Raw genomic sequence first — 26,456 nt, forward strand, 5'->3', positions numbered from 1 at the left:
TGGAGGCTGTACTCACTGTACTCACTGTCTGTGGAGGCTGTACTCACTGTACTCACTGTCTGTGGAGGCTGTACTCACTGTACTCACTGTCTGTGAAGGCTGTACTCACTGTACTCACTGTCTGTGGAGGCTGTACTCACTGTACTCACTGTCTGTGGAGGCTGTACTCACTGTACTCACTATCTGTGAAGGCTGTACTCACTGTACTCACTGTCTGTGGAGGCTGTACTCACTGTCTGTGGAGGCTGTACTCACTGTACTCACTGTCTGTGGAGGCTGTACTCACTGTACTCACTGTCTGTGGAGGCTGTACTCACTGTACTCACTGTCTGTGGAGGCTGTACTCACTGTACTCACTGTCTGTGAAGGCTGTACTCACTGTACTCACTGTCTGTGGAGGCTGTACTCACTGTACTCACTGTCTGTGGAGGCTGTACTCACTGTACTCACTATCTGTGAAGGCTGTACTCACTGTACTCACTGTCTGTGGAGGCTGTACTCACTGTCTGTGGAGGCTGTACTCACTGTGCTCACTGTCTGTGGAGGCTGTACTCACTGTACTCACTATCTGTGGAGGCTGTACTCACTGTACTCACTATCTGTGAAGGCTGTACTCACTGTACTCACTGTCTGTGGAGGCTGTACTCAATGTACTCACTATCTGTGGAGGCTGTACTCACTGTACTCACTATCTGTGAAGGCTGTACTCACTGTACTCACTGTCTGTGGAGGCTGTACTCACTGTACTCACTGTCTGTGAAGGCTGTACTCACTGTACTCACTGTCTGTGAAGGCTGTACTCACTGTACTCACTGTCTGTGGAGGCTGTACTCACTGTACTCACTGTCTGTGAAGGCTGTACTCACTGTCTGTTTCCCACTTCCTCTTTTTATTGATTTTGCTCTTTCATTTGTTACTCTGCTTCACTTTGTTCTTTTATATCTAGCTCCTGAAGTTAGAAGACAAAAAGAAAATAGTACCAGAATGCAGCATGGAATATTACACTCAAGATCCTATAGGAAGTAAGATGATACATGGAATAGCACTGGCACCTTTATGCCAGCAGATCTGAAGTTTTATATGAAGTGAGAAAATTCTTGGAAATACATGGTGTCAGTGTTTACGCATGAGGCAGTGAATGAACGCGCCCCTATAGTAAATGAGCTTGGCCCCGTACTCATTAGATTAAAAGTTTGCTCATATATTTCCCCCAAACCCTCCAGGTCCAGATGGTTTCCCTGGTGAGTTCTGTCCAACATTTCAGCAAGAGGCAGTAACAGTTTTACAGGAACTTTCCAAGAAAACTGAGTCACAGTTGATGCTTCCCAACTCAGCCTGTGACATGAACACTAATTATCCTGGCATCCAAAGTAGACAGACATTACATGATAAGAAAAACACATCTCAGTATCTACCCTGAAGACAAGTGCAACAGTCCCTAAAGGTTCAGTACATCAGAATGATGTGTTGTGATGACATCTTTCAATCCAGTGCCCTCGGCACTAGCCAGAGAAGTTTCTCTCTGCAGTGGCCATCCGTTAATGCAGAGGGCTCAGCTGGTCAGAGTGCAGAGAATATGTGTCTAGTAAATGCTCAGCCCTAGTGGGACACCACCAATCCTCACCCCCAGGGATCAGCGAACGTCACAGAAGAGGGGCAGAAAGACTGTAAGAGCTGGACCCTGGGGAGAGTGCTGGTAGATGGACCCTGGTTAGAGTGCTGGGAGATAGACCCTGGGGAGAGTGCTGGGAGATAGACCCTGGGGAGAATGCTGGGAGATAGACCCTGGGGAGAGTGCTGGGAGATAGACCTTGGGGAGAGTGCTGGGAGATAGACCCTGGGGAGAGTGCTGGGAGATAGACCCTGGGGAGAATGCTGGGAGATAGACCCTGGGGAGAGTGCTGGGAGATAGACCCTGGGGAGAGTGCTGGGAGATAGACCCTGGGGAGAGTGCTGGGAGATAGACCCTGGGGAGAGTGCTGGGAGATAGACCCTGGGGAGAGTGCTGGGAGATAGACCCTGGGGAGAGTGCTGGGAGATAGACCTGGGAATAGTGCTGGGAGATAGACCCTGGGGAGAGTGCTGGGAGATAGACCCTGGGGAGAGTGCTGGGAGATAGACCCTGGGAAGAATGCTGGGAGACAGACCCTGGGGAGAGTGCTGGGAGATAGACCCTGGGGAGAGTGCTGGGAGATAGACCCTGGGGAGAGTGCTGGCAGATAGACCCTGGGGAGAGTGCTGGGAGATCTCCCTGGGGAGGAGTGCTAGGAGATAGACCCTGGGGAGGAGTTCTGGGAGGTAACTGTCCTAAGGGCTGGTGTGGCCATAGTGCCCATCAGCTGCAGCTGTGACTGACTACACAAGACCCAGTCAATAAGATCTCTCAACACTCCAACTGGTACTAATTAGATTCTGTGAATTAGTAAGCAAAAGAAACAAACAAACAAACAAAACCCCATGAAACAGGGAAGGGGACATTTTGGGGATCCTGGAGGCAGGCAGTGGGTGGGCGAGTTGGGGGAGCATATGATCAAGATGCATTGCTTACATGTATGAAATTGTCATATAAGAAGTAGGAGGGTATTCTGTTTTAAAAAGATTGAGAAAAATAAAGCTATAAATATGAAAATTCTCACACATCCATAGAGATGATACAATTTGTCCTCCATATCTGTGGGGAGATGGGTTCTGGTACATCTCACAAATACCCAAATCAGTAGATGCTCAGATCTTCTCTCTGAAACAGCCCGATATTGCATAGAATTTGTTTATATCTCCCCCCACACGTTAATATCTAACACATGCAGATACTGTGTAGTTATCACTGTATTGTTTAGAGAATAACAGCAAGAAGAATGTCTGTATGTGCTCAGTCCAGAGGCAGTTTTTCTCCAGGTATTTTCTGTCTGTGGTTGGTTGAATTCACGTGTGTAGAACTACAGATGTGAGAGTCAAGTGTATATGAAGTGGTTAATGTATAAAGACTTAGGAATTCAAGGCTGGCTTAACATTTGAAGATTGATGACTATAATTTACTATGTTGATTGAAGAAGAAGAACTATATTTGTCTCAACAGATGCAGAAAAAATTCTGTAATGTGTTTGACTAAAATCTTCAGCAAAGGAGAAAACAGCTAGGTGTAGTAGTGCACACCTTTAATTCTTGCACTCAGGAGGCAGAGGCTGTTGAATCTCAATGAGTTTGAGGTCAGCCTGATGCACACAGTGAGTTCAGGCCAGCCAAGGGCTACATAGTGAGACCTTGTCTCAAAATAAATGGCCAATAAGTAGAAAACATAGAAAGCATAGAAAACAGCTTCCTCAGAACTGCGGGGAGCGTGTACCATGCCCCCACTTCACTTGTATCTAACGGTGACAAGGATAATGATGTTTTACCGATGATTGGAGCAGGATAGTGCTGTTTCTCTTCTCATGGTGTTGAATGGCCATGTACTGCAGTGCGACAAGTGATGAAATCAGAGGAGAGACAAGCCCTCTGTTGGCAGGAGATATTGCTGACCGCCTAGAAAATCATGAAGATCCACGAAGACTGGCTGCTGTACTGCTAACTGAATGTATTTAGTTTTTAACCTGCAAGGCTGACATGAAAACATGTTTTTATTAGTTACAAACAACTATAAACTTAGCATTAGGAAAAGCATTAGCATTCTAAACTGAAATACCTGGGTAAAATCTAATGTAATGTAATGTAATGTAATGTCAATATATGTTGTAGTTAAAATTAATCAGGGGTTTCTACCCTGTCTTTGATCATTCAGTTCCCAGATAAAAGACACAAAACCTTTATATTTATAATAGCCTTAAAGCACTGGAGCTGGACAGATATGTACCCTCTAAGCTATTAGTATCGACTTCCCTATCAATAGCCCCAAGTTGTGACTTGCCGTGTTCCACCTGGGCTGCTCTTTCTCTGATTAGCCAGCCCTCATGGCCATTTTCAAATGATTCACTTAACCAGTGACATCTTTTCCTCTCTTCTTCACCTTCTGCCTTCTCATGGTCTTTGCCTCAGACCCCAAGGCTGGGAAGCATAGTTCTGCCTACCTCTCTTCTGCCCAGCTACAGGCTGTAGGCATCTTTATCAACCAATCAGGGATAACTTGGGGGGCGAGGTTACACAGCATCACTTGGTATATGTGAGGATCTCCTCATCCTGAGGGGCAGTCAGATCTGGGGGCCAGTATTTTGCACTACAATGCATAGAAACAGACCAACCCCAGTGTGACACTAATGCAAGAACAAAGACGGAAGAACTTGAGGGATGCTATATTCGTGGATTAGAAGGTGTGAAATCTATTCGTGTTAATTCTCCATCATCTGATATACTACTAATCTAATGTCATTGTGATAAAAATCTCAGAAGACAGGTATGTGGTACATGCCTGTAATCTCTGTACTTGGGCAGCTGAGGCAGGAGGATCATGAATTTGAGAACAGCCTAGACTGCATAATAAGATCTTGTCTCAAAAAAAAATTCTCAGCAGAAGTTTTTTCTACAAGTTAAAATATGATTCTAAAAATATATGGGCAAGGAAAGGAAGGGCCAAACAGTTTGAAGCAAAACAAGATTTGAAGACTCCAAGTTCTGGTTTCAGGAAGTATTGTAAAGCTTCAGTAGTCTAGACATGCGTTGTTAACAGTGGAGGCACAGATGGGTGTGACAGCAGAGATGGAGAAGAGACCCAGGGATATAAGCAAGTGAGTGGCAGCAGTGCAGAATTCAGGTTTTTAGAGTGGTGGCCTGACCAGCATGCACTGGGACAGCTGCTCAGGCAGGTGCACGTGCACCTGTAAAGTCCACACTTCATACTGTGACTCAACATGAGTCACAGAGCTTAATGTCAGTCCGCACTTGCTGCTGTGGACAGAAACTGACCCCACACAGGCCCTAGAGCAAATGTAAAACTTAGGCCCAGGAAACTTCTAGAAGGAAGTTTTTAAAGAAGATCTTTGACATCCTAGGTTATGTAGATTTCTTGTTCTTTCTGTCTTTCTTTTTCTTTTTTTTTCTTTTTGGTTTTTGGAGACAGGGTTTTTCTGTATAGTCCTGGCTCTCCTGGAACTCTCTCTGTAGACTAGGCTGGCCTGGAACTCAGATATCCACCTGCCTCTTGAGTGCTGGGATTAAGTTGTGCACCACCATGCCTGGCAGGTAAAGATTTTTTATGTACAACACTAAAGGTATATTCAAGAAAGAAAAATCCCAAAGTTAGACTTTATCATAATTAGAAACAGTTCTTCATGAAAACAGTGTTAAAGAATGAATAGAAATCACACTTAGGGACGAATTACTCTCAAAAGCTCCTGTATGTTTGTCAGCTTATGAGAAGCTATTGAACCTGAGGGCTAATATATGGATCTCTTGGGTTGAATTCTTTGATTCATGGCGCTATGTCATTCTTAGGAAGCAGGGACTGCTGCTGTTTACCTAGCTGACACGAGGGCATGTTTATACAGAAGCTTGATGCAAATATGTGCAGCTGCTTTATTCGTAATCCATGCCTTTGAGAGAAGCCAGCCTCAGAACATGCCATATGACTGTCATGTGCTGTGGACGAGTGACAGGACTATGGAGCAGAAATGCCACCTTGCTGGGCTGCCTGGGTTCTTTGAAGAGTCGATGGGGGTGGGAGGGTAAATTCTAAATAGATGTCCAGACTGATGTCAGCTGCATACTTGTGTACTCCGTCCTCCCTTGACAGCTCCTATGTCACTCAGGTGTCCTTTGGTTGCTAAGATGCCACAGTGCCGAGGATGCCACAGTGCCCAGCATGCCACGGTGCCCAGGATGCAGGCTGCCTTTTTATATTTTGATGTCCGTCTTTTGAAATACTCTAAGGATGTTTGGGGCTCCCTGGATTGTTACACTGTTTGCATCTTTCCTTTTCTTCCCAACCCCATTCCCAGCTTCTGAAGTGACCTGGTGCCCCTTGGATCTCTCGACCCCTTGTGTCTCAAGGGTGTTATGTCTCACACACCTTTGCTGCCTGACTCTGCAGACTTGCCTGTGCCTGATGCAGCCCTTTGTCCTCACTTTTAGTCTTCAGTTGTGGAGTTCGTGTCCCTCCCATCCTTTGCCACACTCAAGGCACTTCTGTCATCTGAGTTCTATTACCCTAGCCTTGCCACCCCATTCATGTCATCACCCCCTTGTCCTGGTTAGAGGCAGTGGCCTTCTGCTTCTTCCTCTGCCTCCCTTTCATTATGGTCTTCACAGAGTAGCCTGAGCAGAAGCTGGGGCCTCAGCTCATCTTTGAGGTGCTACAGGAGCTCCCTTCCCTGTGCCCAGCTCCCTGCACCTTCATTGTTCCTCCCCTCACTGTGTGTGTGGGAATTAAATCTCAAGCTTCACATATGTGAGGTGTGCACTCTACCACTGAGCTAGAGCCCATTCCCATCCTCAGTTCCCCTTTCTCTTTAAAAATCCTCCTCTTCCCTCTTCTCCTCTTCCTCTTTCTCCTCCTCCTCCAAGTTTGAGATGTATCCTACTAAGTTACCCAGGCTGTGTAGCTAGGCAGGCTTTAGGCTCCCCAGTATCTGGGTTTATGGGCCTGCACCTCCAGGCACAGCTTCACCAGTCTTTTAAACACACCATATAACCTAGTCTCATTCCAGAGAGGCAGGAATCACCCTCAACTTCTGGGTCAGAGCCTGGCCTAGAATAGGAAGCAATACATTTTCACAGTGTACCACAGCCAGAGGTGAGGAAGCCAGTGCTGTGGTCTTCTGTGAAGTATAAGAGAGCCTGTTGGTCAGAGGCAGTAGGAAAGGGTAAAGAGGGAAGGCCCTGGGAACAGTCTTGTCACTGGGGTCTGATCTGGGTGCAGCTGGATCAGGGTGCCTTATACAGGCTGTGGAGCTTGAGCCTAAGTCTATGATAAAGCTTCTGATAAAGTTAGGCTCCTTTGCTCTCAGACTGCACCTTTGGCTGAGGTCACAGAAGTGCCTTGTCAAGAACCATACAAGCACGAGGCACATTTGGTCCCTGGCTTAGAGCAGGGGTCCTGGAGTTGGTGACACCAGTCTTGAGGGTAGTGCAGGAGCCCCTTGGGTCTTCCTGCTGCCAGTGTGACTTTCTGAGGAGTGAGGAGGCCTACTGTATATTAGACCTTGTTGGGCCCAAGTGCTTTAACTTGAAGTGCTTGTTGGTATGGTTTTGCACATCTATACCATATGAATCTAGATCCAGGGTGTGGCTGTCTGGCCAGCTTCCCAGGGGTAGCCTGAGGTTCTGCCAGTCTGAGTTGTCTATTCCAGAATGCCCGTTGCTGAAATCTGTCTTCCTTCTTTTACCTCTCAAGACTTTGAGGCATCACATGTTACTTTATAGGTACTACTTCCTTCTTCTGTAACTGTACATGTGACATATGATTTGCCTATTGGTGGCATCTGGGTTCCCTCTGGCCAGAGCTACCTGGGCATTTGTGTGTCATTCTCTAGGGACACCTATTCCTCTCAGTCTTTTCCAAGAATGTGTGCTAGAGGATGTAAGAATGTAGCCAGGTAAGGGCATCATGTCCTAACAGTGCGAGAATCCACAGGTGTGACTAGTCATTGCTCCCTGACTCTGGGAAGGGCATTGTGGCAGCACCTACAGGAGAGAGCATCATATAGACAGGCATATGTGAAAAGAAGCATCTGAGTCTGTCAGGCCCACAAGCCACTCCTGTTTTGTTGGTCTGTGTTTTAGATCCTTTATATGGTCATACTAGCTGTGGGATTTAGACATTTGTAGTCTTCATTATGCTTCTGCCTCCTTGAAGTCCAACCCTCCTTTATGATGGTGCCAGTGCTGGGACCTATGGGGTGACGAGGCTTAGATGAGGTCTTGGGATGAGTGCCCATGAAAACAAGAGGCAGCAGGGATGGTCTGCTTTTACACGTGAAGACACAACAGAGATCTTGGGCAGAGGCACAGACCTCACCAACCCCAAATGCACTGGCATCTTGACCCTGTGCTTCTGTCTTCAAAACTGTGAGTGTGTTTAGGTTGCTCCTTCTCCAGCGTTTTGTTCAACTGATATGCTGACTGAGACAGAGTGGTGAGGCTACTGCCTATGCTGCTGGTTGGCTCTTGGGGGAACCAAGTCTGGGAGCTAAGGCTGGCTTTACACCTGTCCTGAGAGTGTCAACCTGGGTGTTTTGTGGGGGAAACTGGGGTGAGCATAATTGAGGTGTTGAGTGTCATGCCTCCAAAGGATGCAGGTGTCCCCTGTTGGCTGACTTGCTAAGTATTATGTTCCTTATAGAAGTAATGGCCTTTTATGTTCACTCTATCCCACTCTGTCAGAAAGATCCTGGTCCTTCTCTTTGCTTACCTGTGGAAGGGATGGATGGGTGAATGAGAGAATAAATTACCAAGGCTGGAAGAGAAGCATCTTCCAGCCTGAATGGTTGTCAAAGTAGAACACACAGTTTAGGGAAATGGGGCAGAAGGTGGCAGAGGAGGCCCCAGGGACCTTGGAGAACTTGTCCCTTCTTCTGGGGCCAGGCCCAATTCTGATGGCTCACAATGGAAATGCTGTGGGTTGGGATGGAAATCATGTTCAAGAGAGCTAGCAGCATGGGAGGTACCCCTGCTAGCATGGCCCCCTTGTGTGCATGTGACCTGTCTAAGCATGGAGAGGAGTTGGAGGTGACCATGGGTCTATCTGATTTGAAGACATTATTGATAGAAATTTAATTCAGTTGCCATCATTGACAAGCATGTTCATGGCATATGGTTCTGATTGACAGTCCTTTTTTATTTGGGAGCTTACTTTATTGCATAGGTTGGTCTTGAACTTGTAAACTCAAGCATTCCCACCTCAGCTTCCTGAGTAGCTGGGACTACAGGTGTTATCATCTCTGATCAGCAATCATAAATGCACCCTTTGTAAAGGGAACCCAAGTTTACATGAACATTTTTCTGGAAATTTTCTAGCAGAAAATCCTGAAAGCAGATCTGCCAATGCTGTCTTCCGCGAAGGGAGTGATCCTGCATGCCAAGGCCATGTTTCTAGCTTAAGTGGTCTGCTAGCACAGAGGAGGGCACAGGTCCTTTTGTACCCATCAGGAGGAGGCTTCGGAGTATGGCTGCAAAGCCCAATGCAGGCTCAGGAGCCTGACAGAAAGGGTTCCATTCTCACCGCAGCCCATCCTTGCTTTGTGACTTCAAGCAAGCCTTCTGACCTGTCTGCACCCACCCCATTAGACTGAGGATTAAAGGAGTTATCAAAAAGAAAGGACCTACCTGTGAGTCCTCCTGGCTCAGAGGTGCTAGGACACAGACAAGGGGCTTTCTACACCACAGGACAGGGCAGTCCTGACCTGTCCTCAGCTACTCATTTGCTCTGGGGACACTGGGGCTGTGGAGTGAACCATAGCTTTGTGCTCTGCTTAGAGCAGGCTGTCTTGAGTTCTTGGTAGTTGAAGGGCTCACAGAGAAAGGGTCTGGGTCTGGCTGAGCTAGTGAGTCCCATGGTCTCTGAAAACTCAGTGTTAACTGAAAGACAGACAAGAATATCAGGTAGGAATTTAACACACTTTCAAGTTTTCCAGGACTGCAGTGGAAAGAAACAAATGGAGTGTATTGTGTTTGTTGTTGTTTCTGAGGCAGGGTTTACTATTAGCTGGCCTGAAACTGGCTATGTAAACCAGGCTGACTGGAACTCACAGAGCTCTACCTGACTGTGCCCTCTTGAGTGCATGAAATTTATTTTAATAATCTGTTGATTTAACCCTGTGATTCTAAACTGTTATTGTATATGATCAGTGTAGTTAGTAATAAAATATTTTATGTGTTTTGTGCTGCCTTGGAAATCAAGCATGTTTTATGTTATCTGTTCAGGAGAGCCAGACACCAGGGAAGGTGGCTGGCTGCTGAGTGTCTCAGATGTCCTTCTCTTTGGAGTCCAAGCTTGCTGTTTCTGCTTTTTACCTGCGAATTGTACTGATGAATTTGTCACAGCAGCATGAGGCGCATCAGGGATCCGTATGGTCAGTACTCTGGGTCAGGTTTCTATTGTTATGATGAAACATCATGACAAAGGAAAGGTGTGGAAGAAAGGGTTTACTGGGCTTACATTTCCACATTGTAGCCCACTATTGAAGGAAGTCAGGACAGGAGATCAAACAGGCCAGAAACCTGCGAGGCAGGAGCTGATGTAGAGGTCATGGAGGAGCGCTGCTTACGGAGGCTTGCTCCTCTGGTTTGCTCAGCCTGGTTTCTTATAAAACCCAGGACCACCAGCCCAGGAATGGCACCACCCATAATGGTCTGGGCTCTTCCCCAAATATCATGAATTAAGAAATTATTCTATAAGCTTGCCTACAGCCTGATCTTATTGAGGCTTTTTCTTATTTAAGGCTCCTTCCTCGCAAATGACTTCAGCTTGTGTCAAGTTGACAAAAAACCATTCATCAGGGTCTCTTTGGGAAGGACTGTGGTAGGTTTACAGTAGAGTCCTCTCCTAGGGCACATTCTTCAGCAGATCTCCAGAAACAGATCTTCAGATGTTTAGGGACATCTCGCTGATCTATAGCAGTGGTCCAGCAACTTAGCACCAGTCTAACACGGGCGTCTGCCATCAAGGGCTGGACTGCTACTCAGTCATATAATCATTAATCTGTAAAGATACTTGTCTGTGAGAAGCGCTTCAGATGAAGTGTTCTTAAAAAACAATACCAGTGCTGTCACCTTCATATGACAGGTCTCATGTCTCTTATGTCTTCATCCTTCCTTATGTCTCTCATTTCCTAAATCAGTAATGGTGTCCCCAGGCTGTGGCATGCTGGGTGCCCCTGGGCTACAGTGCTCTGGTGTCCTTGGATGGCAATGTGCTAGATCCCCTGGACCATAATGCTGGGGGGTGGAGGGTGCCTGAGTTACATCATTGTGAGTGCCCCTGGGGTTCAAGGTTGTGCTCAGCCCTTTCTTCCGACGTCCTCAGAAATTTGGGGAGTGAGTCACTCTTCATACCCAGATTTAAAGATAAGAAAATGAGGCTTAAAGAGGCTGTGAGATATGCCTTTAGCCACGTGGTTGAGTATTGTCACGATCTGAGCCCTGTCACTGCCGTCCCAAAGCCATGCTTGCCAATGACAAGAGCTGAGAGAAGAGGCAAGCAAGACCTTGTGGAGAGAGGAGGTGCAGGACTGAGGGTCTGTGGTGCTGGGGAAGGGCTGCTGCATATTGGGCCAGGGTTTGGGAAGCCTGAGGAGCGACAGCCTATAGCAGGGTGGAACAAAGGGAGGCAGGAGACTAAACTGTAGGCCTTCCTCTCCAACACAGGCTGTGTGTCATTTGTGAGGCCAGAGGAAAATGGGTGGAGCAAGACACTTAAAGAAAAAGAAAGTTGGTTGGGCCATGAGGACTGTGCTGGGTGGTTTTGTGTCAGCTTAACACACGCTGGTATTATCTGAAAGGAGGTAACCTCAACCGAGAAAATGCTTTCATTTGTTACAGCTCAGGGAGCTGACTGGGGCTTTGGTTGGAGATTCTGGACTTCACAGATGGGGCTCCCCTCTCTATTGTGCACCTCACAGTAAACACCAGTGAGCTAGAAGTGGCCAGAGTGAAGAGAGACTTTATGAGATTCTGTGTGGTAGGCAGCTTCCTGAGAGAGGTGTCCAACGGTGCCACAGCATTTCTGTCTGTTCTCACAAGGCCATGGCCCTGCCGGAAAGCCAGGAAAACTAATGGAGGCCTTGCAGCTCTGTGCGTGTGGTCTTAAGTTTGAATTTGCTCTGGCCTTAGTTGGAGGCACAGATTTCTTTATATGACAATGAGTCAGTCAGTATGACTTAGAATTCCTTAAGCATAGGGTCCAAAGACAGGACCCAGTTCCACAGCCGCCTCTTCTGTCACTCTTCACAGGCTGCAGACTTCTCCTAAGTCCCCAGAGGAACTGCTTATAATGAACCACTGGCCTCACCAAGAAACCTTGGGCTGTGCTCATAGGCCAGCTACATTGCCTGCACATGGGGTCAGGGAAATTGACAGTGTCCTGTGCAGGGCAGTGAGCCCCTGATCCCCGCCCCCAAGCTGGCCCTCTGTGCTAGGCATGGACTTGAAAGAGGTCATTTGATGAGGCCTACCAGGAGCCGCATCTAGTGGATCTGAAACTAGAGCCATAGACCCAAGTATGGTGGTGCCTGTTGCCCAGCCCACAGGATGTAGTAGAGCCCACACCTGAGCCCAAGGGTGGTGGGTGCTTAGGGCCTGGCATTAGGAGTAGGCCAGAGAGCTCTTATATTCCTAGTGCTTATCCTGGTGGCTGGGCTCCTGTGGGACAGCCTGCAGGATAGAAATTCCTTTTTAGGTCACCAATACTCCTCTTTGGAGGAAACCTACCTAACAAGGCCTGGCTGTTGCTATTTTTAACTCTGCTCTTGGCAGTGTACAGGGTCGATGACCACAGGCTCACAGTGTAGGCTTCCTGGGAGCTGAGTATGGCCCTGTACTCAGGCATCTGCACAGTGTCCCAGAGAAGGGACTTATTGTTAGAAGGCTGTGTTCCAACCTACATGGGTGTATGTAAGCCCCGTGCTCTTTCTGGCCAACATGTCTGGTTCCCTCTTTTCTAAAATATTTTAATATATTTAATATTAAATATTAGTTAATGTATTTTTGGGATTTCCTTGAAGACTCTAGTTCACGGAAATGGCATTAGAACCTTTGTAGCAGCCATGTTATCTTTAAGTCAGAAGTGGCTCTTTTTGTCCTGGAGAAGACCTGTCAGTTCCATTGTTAAGCAAGGGCAGTACTGAATGGAATTCCATGCAGTCCACAGCCACTCCCTGTGGAGGACTGGAGTTTATTTTCCAGTGTACTTCTCACCAGTGGTGCCATGATGTGACATCTGATAGCAGCTGACTTTACACTCTATCCTCCAGACATCCTGCTGCCAGACAACCCAAGAGGTCCACTGGCTCCACCAAGAAAACTTACTGTGCTGTTCTCAAGCCAGCTATGTTGCCTGCCCAGCTTATCAAGGGCACAAAGCTCCTTCAGGCTGCCAGTTCAGATCAGTGCAGGAGCCAGTTGGTTGTCTTGTAGCTGCTATGAGTACCTTACATGAGGTCTCCAACCTCTCTGGTCCTGAGTGGGACAGCCTGAGCCCATCATGGCAATATCTTACTTGCCTTTGGCATGAATGCTGATTCCAAGCCAGTGTTACTCGTCCACCTGTGCTGGAGACTTGGTATCTATATTCTCATTAATACCTTACAACATTTGTATAAGGAGAGCAGTCACACTCCAGACTCTCAGCTGAGGCCCAGGACCTCTGAAGCAGGTGGCAAAGCAAGAATCATAGCCCTGTGTCGTACCTGGATAGGCCTTGCTTTTCCTCTGTTGACCCCACCCTTTGCTAAATGGACAACTACAGCTGGCTGGCAAGCTCACTGGTGCCTACGAAGTACTCAGGAGCTTGTGGGTCAGACATTCGATGCTGCTATTATTAAGAATCAAATTATATGAAGTAAGTGACATAATTAAGTAAGTGACAGTGAGACTGAAGATTGTGATTGCCCTGGGCTCATCTCTCCTTAATGACTGTGTGGCACCGTCTCTGCCTATGGCCCTGGTTGACCTGCCTGTGCGGTGAGTCTGGAATTGCTGCTGCATGGCAGTAAGTTACTGGTATCTCCACCCACAGGGTGTTGGAGTGTATTGGTATGCTAGAGGCACTGGCCCCAGGGAAATGGTAGGTGCTGTATACAGTCCTTCACCAGCCTGCCATTGCCTGAACAGTGAGTTAAGTAAACACTCTCATTTCACCACTAAGGAGACTTATGTCTCCTAGGTAGTGATTCCTGGGATGCTTTAGAAACTAGCAGTATACTATGAGCCTGCATTGTCACATGACATTGCAGCCAAAGGGCTACTTGCTTAGCTTCCTCAGAACCCCTGGTGCTAGCAGGCCCTCTCTCCATTTTCCCATAGAGAACCACACAGGGCTATGATTCTTGCTTTGCCACCTGCTTCAGAGGTCCTGGGCCTCAGCTGAGAGTCTGGAGTGTGACTGCTCTCCTTATACAAATGTTGTAAGGTATTAATGAGAATATAGATACCACGTCTCCAGCACAGGTGGACAAGTAACACTTACTTGCTTGGAATCAGCATTCATGCCAAAGGCAAGCAAGATAGTGCCATGATGGGCCCAGTTTTTGTGCCCCTGAGACTTTCTACTTTCTCAGAGTAGTGTTTATATGTGCCTTATGAATGACTGGATGGCTTCACTCCCTTGTAAAAGAAATACTTTAAAAAATGTTATTAAAAAATTTCTAACAGCTTGTCACTAAAAGTTATCCTCTTCCAATGAACTCCTTTGAACTCCTCATCATACGCTGTGGCTGGCTCTCATTGGAGCATGCGATCTGGCCTTTGTGCCAGCCTTCCAGACAGGTGGGTATAGCATGGATTCACATAGCTCCTCACTGCCATGGGAGTGGAACACAGGTTCCAGGTTGAGCTTCACAATAGGACACTTGTAAGGAACCTGCCTTCTCATCAGCAGACAGGGAAAGAACAGAGACCCTAAAGGAGATTAGAATTTCCCATGATCCAGGCATGTTCACTGTGACACTTCAAGGTGGTTTTTAAAGACCATTCCAGTATTCCAGAGGGACTATGGTGGTGATTCTCAACCTTCTAATGCTGTGACTCTTTACTACATACAGTTTCTCATGTTATGGTGACCCCCAACCATAAAATTATTTTTGTTGCTACTTTGTAACTGTAACTTTGCTATTGTTATGAATCATAAACAAGCATCTTTTCTAATAGTGTTAGGCAACTCTTGTGAGAGGGTCTTTTGATACCCAAAGGGGTGGAGACCCATAGCTTGAGAAACACTGGACTATGGCCACTGGCTGAAAGGGATTTAAGCTTTGGATCTCACTGCCTTTTAATACATTTGCCTGATCAGCTTCAAGCCTGTGGAAGTAGAGGCACGAACTCCAGGCCAGTCCCACACCCCAGCTGAGCTTGGCACATTTATTTTTTTAGATTTATTTTATTTTATATGCAGGAGTGTTTTTGCCTATATTCATGTATGTATACCTCATGCCTGGTACCCTCAGAGGACATAAGAATGTGTAGGATCCCTTAGAACTAGAATTTTGAATGTTTGTGAGCCACATGTAGGTGCTGGAAACCAAAATCAGGTTTTCTGGAAGAGCAGCCAGTGCTCTTAAGTACCAAGCCATCTCTGCAGCCGGCAGACTTCTAATTTTCTCACCAGCTCCTCCACTTCCATTATCTTCAAGCAAAACTGGACTGTGGGATGAGTTATCCATAAATGTCCTGTGGTTATCTGCAAAGCAACAAGAAGAAAGCCCCTTTGTCATTGCACTTGAAGGACAGCACTGAGTCCTAGTGAACATCAGCCATGACCCAGGGTCTCACGGTTCCTTACAGGGTCCTCATGGTTAGAGTTGATTGCTCTGCTAGTAGAAATGAAAATGCTTGTGACTTTGTTGGGATATTCTTCACAAATGGTTCACTTCATCTAGTTGGAATATTTAGTAATATTTAGTAATATTCTACACCATGAGTTCCTCAGCATGAACAAGAAGATGTGACTGTGCATTGTACATGAAAGGTCTGGGGCCTGATATCCCTTCTGTCCATCCTCTGCTGCCACCATAGAGCTGCCTTCTTTGTGATGAGCCAGCATTTGTAGTGTTTGTTTGTATAAACAGATTCTAATAATGTATGACTCTTGTTCTGAGGTCAGAGGACAGCTGCTGTAACTTCCATCCTTTAAGGTTCATTGAGACTTGGTTCATGGCCAGAAGAAGGCTTCTCTTGGAGAACACTTCTAACAAGAGCTCACATCCTGTAGACACTGAGCATGGCATAGAACCTGTGATGTCATAGGTTTTGGCTTGCAATTATGCTATCCTATGTCCTGGTTTGTTTGTATTCATGAGAGGATGTGTTTGTGTGAGTGTTTGTACACTTGCGTACCATGACTCTGAGTCTGCATATGAGTATATGTGTTGCTGAGGTGGATGGTGAGCTTCAGTGGTTGTGCCTCTGTTTCTCTCTCTTTCTGTTATTTTTGCCCAGGGTACTTTGTGTTGTTATCCCTTTCCCCAGGTCATTTTTCTGTCTTTCTCTCTGATGGCTTTGAGGTTCTTCATCTTCTGAGGCCTTTTCTGGTATCAGTACTGACTCTGCTCCCATGAAGTGGGTCTTTATAATTTCTGTATAACTGCTTCAAGCCTGTGTGTTCCTAATGTGGGCCTTGGCTGGCAGCATACCTAAGGCCTCCCTGTACCTACCACCTTCCACTGGCTATCCAGGCTCTAGGGCCATCCGGTAAGGCTGGTGACTGTCTTAGTGGGTTTGGTTCTGGGGACAATCACAAACTGTTTCCTTTTGTACAGCCACATCAATCAGAGCAGGTCCAGACTTGCCATTGTGAGCAGCCGTACGGCTGGGTCGGGTCTGCCCTTCATACCTGCTTGTTGCACGCACACTCTGCTTTCTGTTCTTTGTTTCTCATTCCTGCTTTGTTTTGGGTTTTGCATTCTGTTCTGATTTATGTTTTAGATGTTTGCCTTTTTACTGGCATTTTGAGTGGTTGCCCTAGTTTTGTGATACACAGTCATGTGTCAATTAACAGCAGGGACTCGTTCTGAGAAGCATGTCATGAGATACTTTTGCTAGGCAAGCATCCAGAGCGTCCTCATACACTTTGGTGGCCCTTGGATGTGGTAAGGGGATATGATGATTACAGATGGAGGAGGCTGCTGCTACACTGTAGGTGGACCGTTTGAGAGAAGCCTTTTCTTTTCTTTTTCTTTTTTTGGTAAGGAGGAGTAGAACACTCTATCTCTGAAGATACAGTAGCACACTGAATACAGAAACCAGGAACAGTCATTTGTTCAATAGTGGCTGTGTGCTGGCATCACCACAGACACAAACACCATGACATTATGAGGTGGTTGGGTTTCTGTTTTCATTACTGGAGACCACTGTCCTATATATGGCTTGTCATTGATGACAATATCAGATTTGATATATGATGGTAGAGGTAAAAATGTTCCCTTATCTGTGTGGAAACCTTGAGGTCGTAAAGAGTTCTATGTAGTATATAGTTGTATCTGTGGGTGTGGAAGAACCTAATAGGCACTATTGGTGAATCAAACCTAGGATCTGCACCCTTATTAGCCAAATTTGTTTTGGGAAATGGGGCACAGCCTATAGCTGGTTTTGTGTTCTCCCTGAAAAGCTCAGCTGTTAACACAGACTCAAGTGGCTAGCAGGGCCTAAACAGATAGCCTCCACCTGGGTCACCTAGATGCCCTCAGAGCTCTGTTGGGACAGCCATGCTACATTCTCTCATGAGAGCCTGGCTTCATAGTACCCTCAGTGAATAGTACTTTATCCCTCTGAGATGCTTCTAAAGGTGTTTCTATGGTTGTCTTTCTTTGACAGTGCTTTTACAGAGTCCAGTCCCAGGCTGGGCCTTTGCTGTCCCTGTTTGTGGTCTTTTGCTCTGGAGGCCTGTGACTCTCGGAGTCAGTGCTTTGGAGTTTCTGTTTTGGGTGCTCTGGGAGCCTGTCCTGGGCAAATTCAAATCTTGTTTCCTGTGATGGTGGTCAGTGCTGCTCAGCTCTGTCCTGCTTCAGCTCTGCATCCTCCTCCCGGGCCTCACTCCCTGCTCCTGCTCCCTCCCTGCCAGGACTTCTCACTGACACACTGCTGAGGTTCCTTACTTGTTCCTTTCTGGTGCCTTTTGTGATTTGTGATCCATTACTTTTCTCTAGATGGACATACGGCTTTTCTAGTCTTTGGTTCTCGTAGGTTTGGTGATACTTGGTTTTCTCTGGCTTGTTCTTTCTGCCATTCCTTGAGTACTGTGGTCCTCATTTCCTCGTCCCTTTCCTGCTTGACTCTTTGTTTCTTCTTGCAGTGGTTCTGCCTTTGTGGTCACAGTGAACGTAGCCTGTTCTGGTTATTCTGCAAAGGCTTCTCTGTATGCAGGACTTTTAAAGCTCAGCAGCATGTGAGGGACTCCCAGAGCCCGCTGTTCATTGGTGGTTGTGCTGGTAGTTTGTGAGACTCCTGGTGTGCTGGCGCCCTCTCCTGGTAGTTGCTGGTTGTGGCCTATTTCCTGATTGCTGCTTTTTGAACATCATGGTTCTTGACTTCTTCAACTCCTTTTTTTGAGCTTTACTTTTTTGTGTTTGTGCTTTACTCCTCTCTGAGCTGGGGCAGCTTCTTCATGGTTTATTTTCTTCTCAGGAACCCTGTCACAGATTACTCTTTTGTGCCAACCTACTTTAAGTTGCAGACCTCTGAGATCTCCCTGGAGCTCATGTACCGATGTCCTGCAATCTTCCCCAGAATCTTGGAGACTCCATTTTCTGAACTAACTTTTTGCTTCTCCAGAAGCTCTGATCCAGGCGGTAGGGGTTATGGTTGCTGCTATATCATCTTCAGTCACACTGAAATTGAGATGTAGGTTATTTTGCTTATATATAAATGCACATATCATGATTTCTATATTTTGTATGCATGTTTGCACGTGTGTGCAAGTGTGCTTGTGTGTGTAGCTTGTGATACATATACATATGAATGAAATTTTGGGGAAATTTGTGGATTCAGCTACTCTGGAAGCTGTGTATCTAAAATAGCAAGAAGCCATCTTTTTGCTTACCCAGACTTTTCCTCCATTCCAAAAATCTTAGAGGCCTTTTGCAAACATCTGTCCCTGGTGCTGCTTAGGGCAGAGCAGGTCTGTGGAAGGGATTTTTCTGAATTTTCTTCTTTGAAAATATATTTATTTTGCCTTCTTTCCTGATGGATGTGACCTGTATTCTTGTCAGCATGTGAATCTGTTTCCTGAATGACATCGGAGGAATTGGAGTATCTTTGCTGAGTCTGTGTTCCATTACTTTTCTCTAGATGGATTTTCTAGTCTTTGGTTCTCATAGGTTTGGTGATGTTTGGTTTTCTCTGGCTTAGCTTGCCAGGAATTCATTGACTTTCTAGAGACTGTGCATTTCAGCAAACTAAGACAACTTTCAGTTGTCATTTTTTAAAATGACTTTTTCTGCTCTGGTCTCCTGCTCCTGTATTCCAGTTACAACCCTATGGCACATGATGTTTTCATGATCATCTGTGTTTTCACCCAAGGGGAACTTATGCATCACATGGAGGGTAGGTTGTCATGCAACTAAAATATCCCTCCAACCTAAGAAAACTAGCTGAAGAAGCAGAGAAGAGGACCTATAGAAGGGGGTGGGAGGCTGAGGACATGCATCATGAAGGTTGAGCAAAAGTGGATTTCGGCTTACTTCATAGAGCTTGAAAATACCAGAGTCCCTGGAAGGGCTTTCTTAACAGGGCTTTCTTTCTTGGCCTGCAGAAGAATCTATTATGAAAGCAAGCGTGCTGCTTACTCTATCTCCATAAAGAGAAAGAGCACACCAGCATTAAATCACCCAGATACAAGTCTTTGAGGAGAATGGGCACAATGGAAGAGCACCAGGATGTAGTTATGAATGAGATTCCTGTTTGAGTGCTAGCTAGACAGGTCCAAGGTGTGTGTGTTCCCATGAGAGAAGCATGCCTTGTTACTAGAGTGGCCCAGCTGGCGCCAATGTGTAGAACCTACAAGGAATGGCTACCCAGCTCATGCCTCGGTGCTGCTGCTGTGGCCAGGTGGGATCTGGGCCTGGCCCTCTGAGGTGACTACTCCTCATTTGTACCCCAGTCACATAGGCTGTTGGGATCTCAGGAGACAGCAGTGCCCATTGCTTCCTTGGCTATGCTGGATGTGTTATAAGTGTCATTGTGGACTCCATATCCTCAACACAGATTGAGACCCAAGTCAAATGTGTCCAGGCATGAATGAAACAAAGGAGTCTTGCCAGGTGGCAGTGACCCACAGCCCTTCCTCACACCAGCTTATGGCTTCTTCCTATCACCTGTGGGGAAGCTTCATCTTTAATTTATAGAAGCAGCTTTGACAGGACAGAAACTGGTCCCAAGACACACAGTGGTAGTCATGAAGTGACCTCCAAACCACTAGCCCAGTGTGGGAACAGACCTCAGCGATGAAGAGTAAAATCCAGGGCAAGATGGAGTCACTGATGTGCAGGGACTTAGGCAAAGCTCTTGGTGCTGTCCTTGGGCACAGTGTGCCACTCATTGGGTTCATGTTCCTGAAGTGGCAAAGCAGTCCAAGCCTGTGCCACACACTCCATAGATGTGGGGTTTGTGAACATACAGTGAGGTTAGGAGGTATGTCCTGGACAGCCTAGTCAGGTCAGAACTTGTCAGTGCTGGCCTCATCTGACAGTTCCTGCATATCTTCTCATCACTCCTCTGTTTCTTTCAAAGTCTTTACTGGTACTGTATAAGAAACACGCAAACATACTTTACTTTAAAAAAATTAACATAACTGACAAGGCTAAGCACTCTTAGACCCCTGCCAGCCAGCCAGCTACCCTTCTAGAATTGTCTTTGTCACCTTTGTGAGGCTTCAGGTTCTATGTCCTGACCCTCTAAGTGGATGTTCAGGACCCCGAGACTTCCAGGGGTGTTTGGGGTTTGCTTTTCTGAGGCAGTCAGGGCAGGGCTAAGGTCCTCTCTAGGTGAATCTGGTGGGCTTTCTGCTATGCCTCCACATTGAGATACACACAGCGTGCTCCTGCCCTAAGTGTGTGGGGGATGGATGCAGACAGTGCCGGTACTGGCTATAACTTTTGTTGAGTCTCAGCCAGGCTTATTACTGCTATGGTCTTGTGGCTATGCTGACACCTGCTGTGGATAATTTTCATCCTGTTTGCTGGCTTTCAGTGCACAGCTGTCTGTCTGATGCCACTCTTTTTAACCAGGGACCTTCAATGGAGCAGACTGACCTGCTGGGTAAATGTGGCCCTTTAGAGTACCAACCACTCATTGTGTTCCTTCTCCTGACCTTTTCACTTGAGCTTAGGTCTTGCGGTTGGTCCCATTGTTCTGGCCCTCTTCCAGGTGATATCTACCTTAAACAAAGTTATCTTATGACCACAGCATGGTCTGATCTACCTTATTCTCTGCCCTGGTGAGATCATATTTCCTTCTGTAGTTTCTGGCCAAGTCTGACTTCTGAGTCGTACCTATCATGTCTGGAGAGGGGTCAGTATGCCTGGTGCCGTCCCTGCCTGACTGTTATGCTGGTGTTTTTCTTGCTAGCCTGGAGCTCCTTCCTCCACTGCCCATAGCTGGGTCCTCATGTAGCTGTTAATCTTAGATCCTTCTCCTTTGAAGATATGTAGGATCATAGTTGACCCTTGAGTTCTAGTCATTCAAGTATTGACCTTTGTGCTATGAAAGGCTATTTGCTTAAACAGTAAAAACTCACTTAGAAAGGGAAAATGCTACTTGGAAGTTAGATGAAGACAGCCAGATTTGAAGACCTACAGAAAGTGGCTATGTAACTCTGTTCATAAAATGGAAATTGGGACTCGTGGGGACTTTTCCCCAACCCCTGACTGGCTCTAGGTATACTGGCTTCCAGCCCTGTCTTTGGGTTTCTCTGCTACCATCTTGGCCCTGTGGTGACAGTAACTTCAACTTAGTGTTTTCTTCTCCAATCTGACCTTCTGGCCCTTCCTAGAGGCTTTTCCTTCCCCCCTGTCCCAGCTCTTCAGTGTCTGCTGGGGCCCAGCCTCCCATCAGTGATCTGCCCTCTAGGCGCCACTCTCCCTGTGCTCCAGGAGGACAGAACCAAGTGCCTCACCACCTTATTGCCTAGGAGATTGTTGGTTTTCCTGTGCTATACTGCCCATGCCAAGCAAAGTTTGCTGGTAATTTCAGCAGTATTTTGGAAAACTAGGAACCTTAATAGCTGGACAGAAGTAGGGTTGTAAGCTGTAGACAAGTTCAGGCTTTGCCACTCATGCAACGCGCATGAGACCATGAGTGTATTTCTGCCATATCCTGGACTCCTCTGCTGCTATAAATTAGACAATAGGGCAACAGCTTCTAAGGCTACAGAGAACATAAGATGTGCATATCCGGTGCTTCAGACAACATGGTTACTGGAGTGAGCTTGGTGATCCTGAATTAAGAATGGACCTGAGCATAATAAGCATATGCATGCATGCACACATGACAGAATGCAGGCAATATGCTCACACTAACTTCAGCTGACACTCAGTTCTGCATGCATGCATGATGCATGCACATAAGAATATGCTGTCACACTCCGATATGCACAGGAGCACATGATATCACACACATGATTGCCTGGACTCAATCTCTCAACAGGTATGCAAAGCAGTGTTAATGATGTGCTGAAGTTGTGACTTGGATTGAGAACTTTCCTGATGTTCTCTTGTCCATAGCAATACTTCTTTGTAATTAGAGAAAGGTGCCTCTGGGTTATAGAAAATGGTTCTTAGAAATTCTGAATCTTGGCGCACGCCTTTAATCCCAGCACTTGGGAGGCAGAGGCAGGCGGATTTCTGAGTTCGAGGCCAGCCTGGTCTACAGAGTGAGTTCCAGGACAGCCAGGACTACACAGAGAAACCCTGTCTCGAAAAACCAAAAAAAAAAAAAAAAAAAAAAAAAGAAAGAAAAAAAAAAAGAAATTCTGAATCTTTGCTAAGGAAATATGGAAGAGGCTAGAAACAAACATTTGGCAGCATAAAGGTGGCAACTCATAGAATCAGTTAAGAACTGTGGACACAGCTGTGTGGCCTGTGCCCTGCTGTTTGTGGGGGTGCCTGGTTGTTGAGGTGAGGCACATGCTTCATTGACCTGCCAGGGTTTGTGCTCTAACTCTGTGCTTTCTTCCCAGGTCCTGCACACACACAAGCCTCACTTCATGGCCTTGCACTGCCAAGAATTCGGAGGGAAAAACTATGAGGCCTCCATGTCTCATGTGGACAAATTTGTCAAGTAAGTCTCAGCTGGAGCCTGTGGATTGTGGGGTAGGTCTTTGGATGGGATGTGGTCTTGAATACCACCCTTTGAAACTCATCTATGGATCATGTTGAGAGAGTTGCAGTTTTCTCCAGAGAGGTGTGTGGCTCAGTGATCTGGCAGCTGCTTACCTCCAAAGAGTAAGCACTTGTACTGCTAGGCTAGGTGGGCAGGTCTTGGGGATCCCCCCATCAAAGTACCTGAGGTGGATGAGTACTAACCAACCTGCTACAGTGGGCAATGGATGATGGGCAGGACTGGGTTCTGCAGCAGCTTCTCAGCTTCAAAGCCTAGGAAGGTCATCCAGGAGACAAGCACTGTATGTCTGGAGCCAATGCAGATTGTGTTTTGTAGCTCCTTAGATGATAGGACCATCTGAGCTCAGCCCAGGAAGAAGGGGAATGGCGTCTCTTGAGATAGCTCTGTGAATGGACACAGAGGAGCAAGCAGGTACTCAACCTTGAGTAGCTCTAGGTCTGGAATTAGGGCCCTTTCTCGTCTGTGCCTTTTGGAACCAGCCCTGAAGTCTCTGTTTCTCTGTTTGCCCCCAGTCCCCAATGTATTCATTCTGCCTTTTTTTTTTTTTTTTTTTTTTTTTTTTCTGTGTGTGGTTTTCTAGAAGCGTCCTCATGATGACCAGAAAGGTGACTAGAAATGAAGAGGAAAAGTCAGAATTTCAGAAATCCTGGAAATGGGCTAAAGTTCTGAAAGGATTGTAGAACATGGGGGTTGCATTAGGCTCATTTGTTGTTCCTGGTGTATGGCTTTGAAAGAAGTCATCTAGGCCACAGCTTTGACCACAGGGAATGTTGCAGAAGAAATATCTATGGGGTGTTCCTGGGACCTGTCCTCCATTGGAATAGCTTGGCATGGACATAGCTAGGTCCCGAGTTAGTGGCTTTGCCTCAGTTCCTAGAGTGCACTGAAGGCATTACCCGCCCCATGGGTCTCTGGTGTTCCCTCCATCCCCTGTTCTGTTGCTGATTCTTAGTGTGTGTGTGTGTGTGTGTGTGTGTGTGTGTGTGTGTGTGTGTGTGTAAGGGGTGGTGCATATGCCACAGAGCTCATGTAGAGGTCAGAGCACAACTTTTTGGAGTCATTTTTTTCCACTTTTATGTGGGCTCCAGGGATCAAACCAAGGTTTCCAGGCTTGTACAACAGATGCCATTGCCCACTGGGCCATCTCACTGGCCCTTGTTACCACTTTTTCTTGTCCCTTTACTCCTGTTTGCATCTGGCCTGAGCTTGACAAGAAAAGGAGGAAGTGCTCCTTCAGTGCTCAAATGCCCCTGCAGGTGACAGCTAAGATCCTGAAGATCCCCGTGTGTAGAGAGATTGAGCAAGCAACCTGTTCACAGCAGAGTTTCTTCCAAGCAACATATGTTACATTCCCACCACTCAAGGTCTTGGAGCTTGATTAGGTGTCAAAAACCCTGTACATTACTTCCAAGTAGTCTTCAAGGCAGTTTGAATGAAAGTGTTATGGAGCATCCTCCCCAACACTCTATAAACAAATGCTAGTCACATGGAGAAGGACAGCACAGAAACCATCCAGAGGAAAATTGAGGCGGCGTTCTGCTGGCCAGAGCACCAGCTCCCTTTGCAGCAATGGAACAGCAAGGGTAGGCAGAGACGTGCTGTGTGGAATGTCTTCCTTGGTGTGTGGCCTTGGTGCTGCAGGCTCAGATGTGCCCCATAAAGATCCTGTATCACAGTGTCCCAAGTGGTCACTGCCTCAGAATGAATTCTAGTTATGCTAAAGTAAAATTTAAAGATGGAGATACAGAAGAGTATCTTGTAGCTTTGAGGTAGAGAGGATTTCTTTCAGAATGTGCAAAACTTGCGGCTTAGAAAGCTGAGGTTGACACATTTGTTGTGTTAAAGAAAGCCATATTGTTACAGAAAGATACTCTGAACAAAGGAAGAGCTAAGCCACCTTGTGAAAAACATCTGCAGCACACATCACTGACAGAAATTAGTGTTTATGCCAAGAACTCCAAGTTGACAAAGGAGAGAGGCTTATGGGCTAGAGCAGCAAAACATCTGAAAGGGGAAGGTGCCGTGGGCACTGAGCCCTGGGCACCTGCAGACCAGTGGCCCTCAGGAGGGAGGGTCTACCATTACTGCCCCTTGGCTGTGTGTGGCAGTGTGAGTCCTGCTGCTCTGGCTTTGAAGAACAGCTGTCCTTGAGAAGGTCGGGGCTGTCAGGTACCCTCTTGCGTGCTTCCCACATGGTGCGCTTTGCTCTTGGGTGGACTCGGCTTCTACCTGGACCATTTGCCTTAGCCAAAGAGCTTTCTGTACTGTTTATTTCAGTACAAGTCAGCTGCTGTTGATTCTCTCAGCCTTTGTTTGTCTGAACAAGTTCGTTGTTCTCATTTTTGAAAGCTGCGTTTATTGGGAATGAATGGGAGCTTGTCAGTTCCCTCACTACTTCAAGGACACCATGTCATTGTCTTCTGTGTTTCATTGTTTCCGACCAGAGCCCAGCCCTTGTGTGCATCTTCATCTTCTTGTGGATAATGTGCTTTCCCGGCTGCTTGCTTTCATCTACATCTACCTTGTTTGTAGCAGCTCAGTTTGCTATGTTTTGGTTTAATATTGTTTACTTTGAGCTGTGCATCTATAGATTTGACCAAGTTTGGAGAACATTAGTCCTCTCTGTCCACAGATACTGCTTTTCTCCTTTGTCCTGATTCAGTGTTGCCCAGAGAGGCTCTGCTGTCCCACATGGCGTGGGAGCCCCTACTGCATTGCTTTGCAGGGATGCCCACTCTCAGTTCATCCTGTGAGATCCTGATTCTCATCTGTCAGCACCAGAAGCTCCTTTCTTCTGTACATTCCTATTTTGTTTGGGGCTCGGATCATATTTATATTCACCATTTTAACATTCTTTTCCTCTAATCCTATTACTTTATCCTTTCTGGGCCTGGATCTGTTGGTAGTTTGTTTTGAAAAAAAACCTATATCCTTCTCATGTCAGGTAACTTTTTACTCGCATTTGTCTGGAGGAAGGTGGAGTGTGCCAGTGTCCTGTGTGTGGAGGTCTGACAGCAACTTATAAGAGTCAGTTCCTTTACCTAGTACGTCTTTAGGGATTGCATTTAAGCCATCATACCATGTCAGACATTTGACACCAGATGTACCTGGTGCTCAGGGTTGACCCCCTGTCCTCTGTATTCCTCACTCCCCATAATCTCAATTCAGTGCTCAGGGTTGGTGCCCAGGCACCTCTATCTTCGTTTTTCACACCCCTGAACACATTGAGATCTGTGGCTGCCAGCAACAGTACCTGGTGGTCCACTGGAGTCCACCCAGGCTCATCTGCTGCCTGTCTTTCCTAGACTTATGGTTTCTCCTGGGGTTCTTCCCTAACATGTACTTTTGGGTCACATGCTGTGCCTGCTTCTCAGCAGCAGCAGAGAAGGAATGGGCTTTTGTTCCACATTCTGGGCTTGATGTGTGGTAGGTACTTCTTCTCTAGACAACCTAGAGACAATGATAAAATCAACTATTTGGTC

At 46.6% G+C, this 26,456-nt stretch overlaps 1 protein-coding gene across 2 annotated transcripts in view; it reads left to right on the forward strand.

Annotated features, from left to right (window-relative positions):
• The window catches only part of Inpp5a (inositol polyphosphate-5-phosphatase A), a 184,774-nt gene that overhangs the window by 60,845 nt on the left and 97,473 nt on the right, over positions 1-26,456 (forward strand). For both annotated transcript variants that reach the window (XM_076912658.1, XM_034512594.2), the window contains exon 3: positions 22,811-22,911. In XM_076912658.1, coding sequence (XP_076768773.1) covers positions 22,811-22,911 — 101 coding nt within the window. The remainder of the gene's footprint in view (positions 1-22,810; positions 22,912-26,456) is intronic.

Source organism: Arvicanthis niloticus, chromosome 1 (assembly GCF_011762505.2).
Source record: "Arvicanthis niloticus isolate mArvNil1 chromosome 1, mArvNil1.pat.X, whole genome shotgun sequence".
Taxonomy (NCBI): domain Eukaryota; kingdom Metazoa; phylum Chordata; class Mammalia; order Rodentia; family Muridae; genus Arvicanthis; species Arvicanthis niloticus.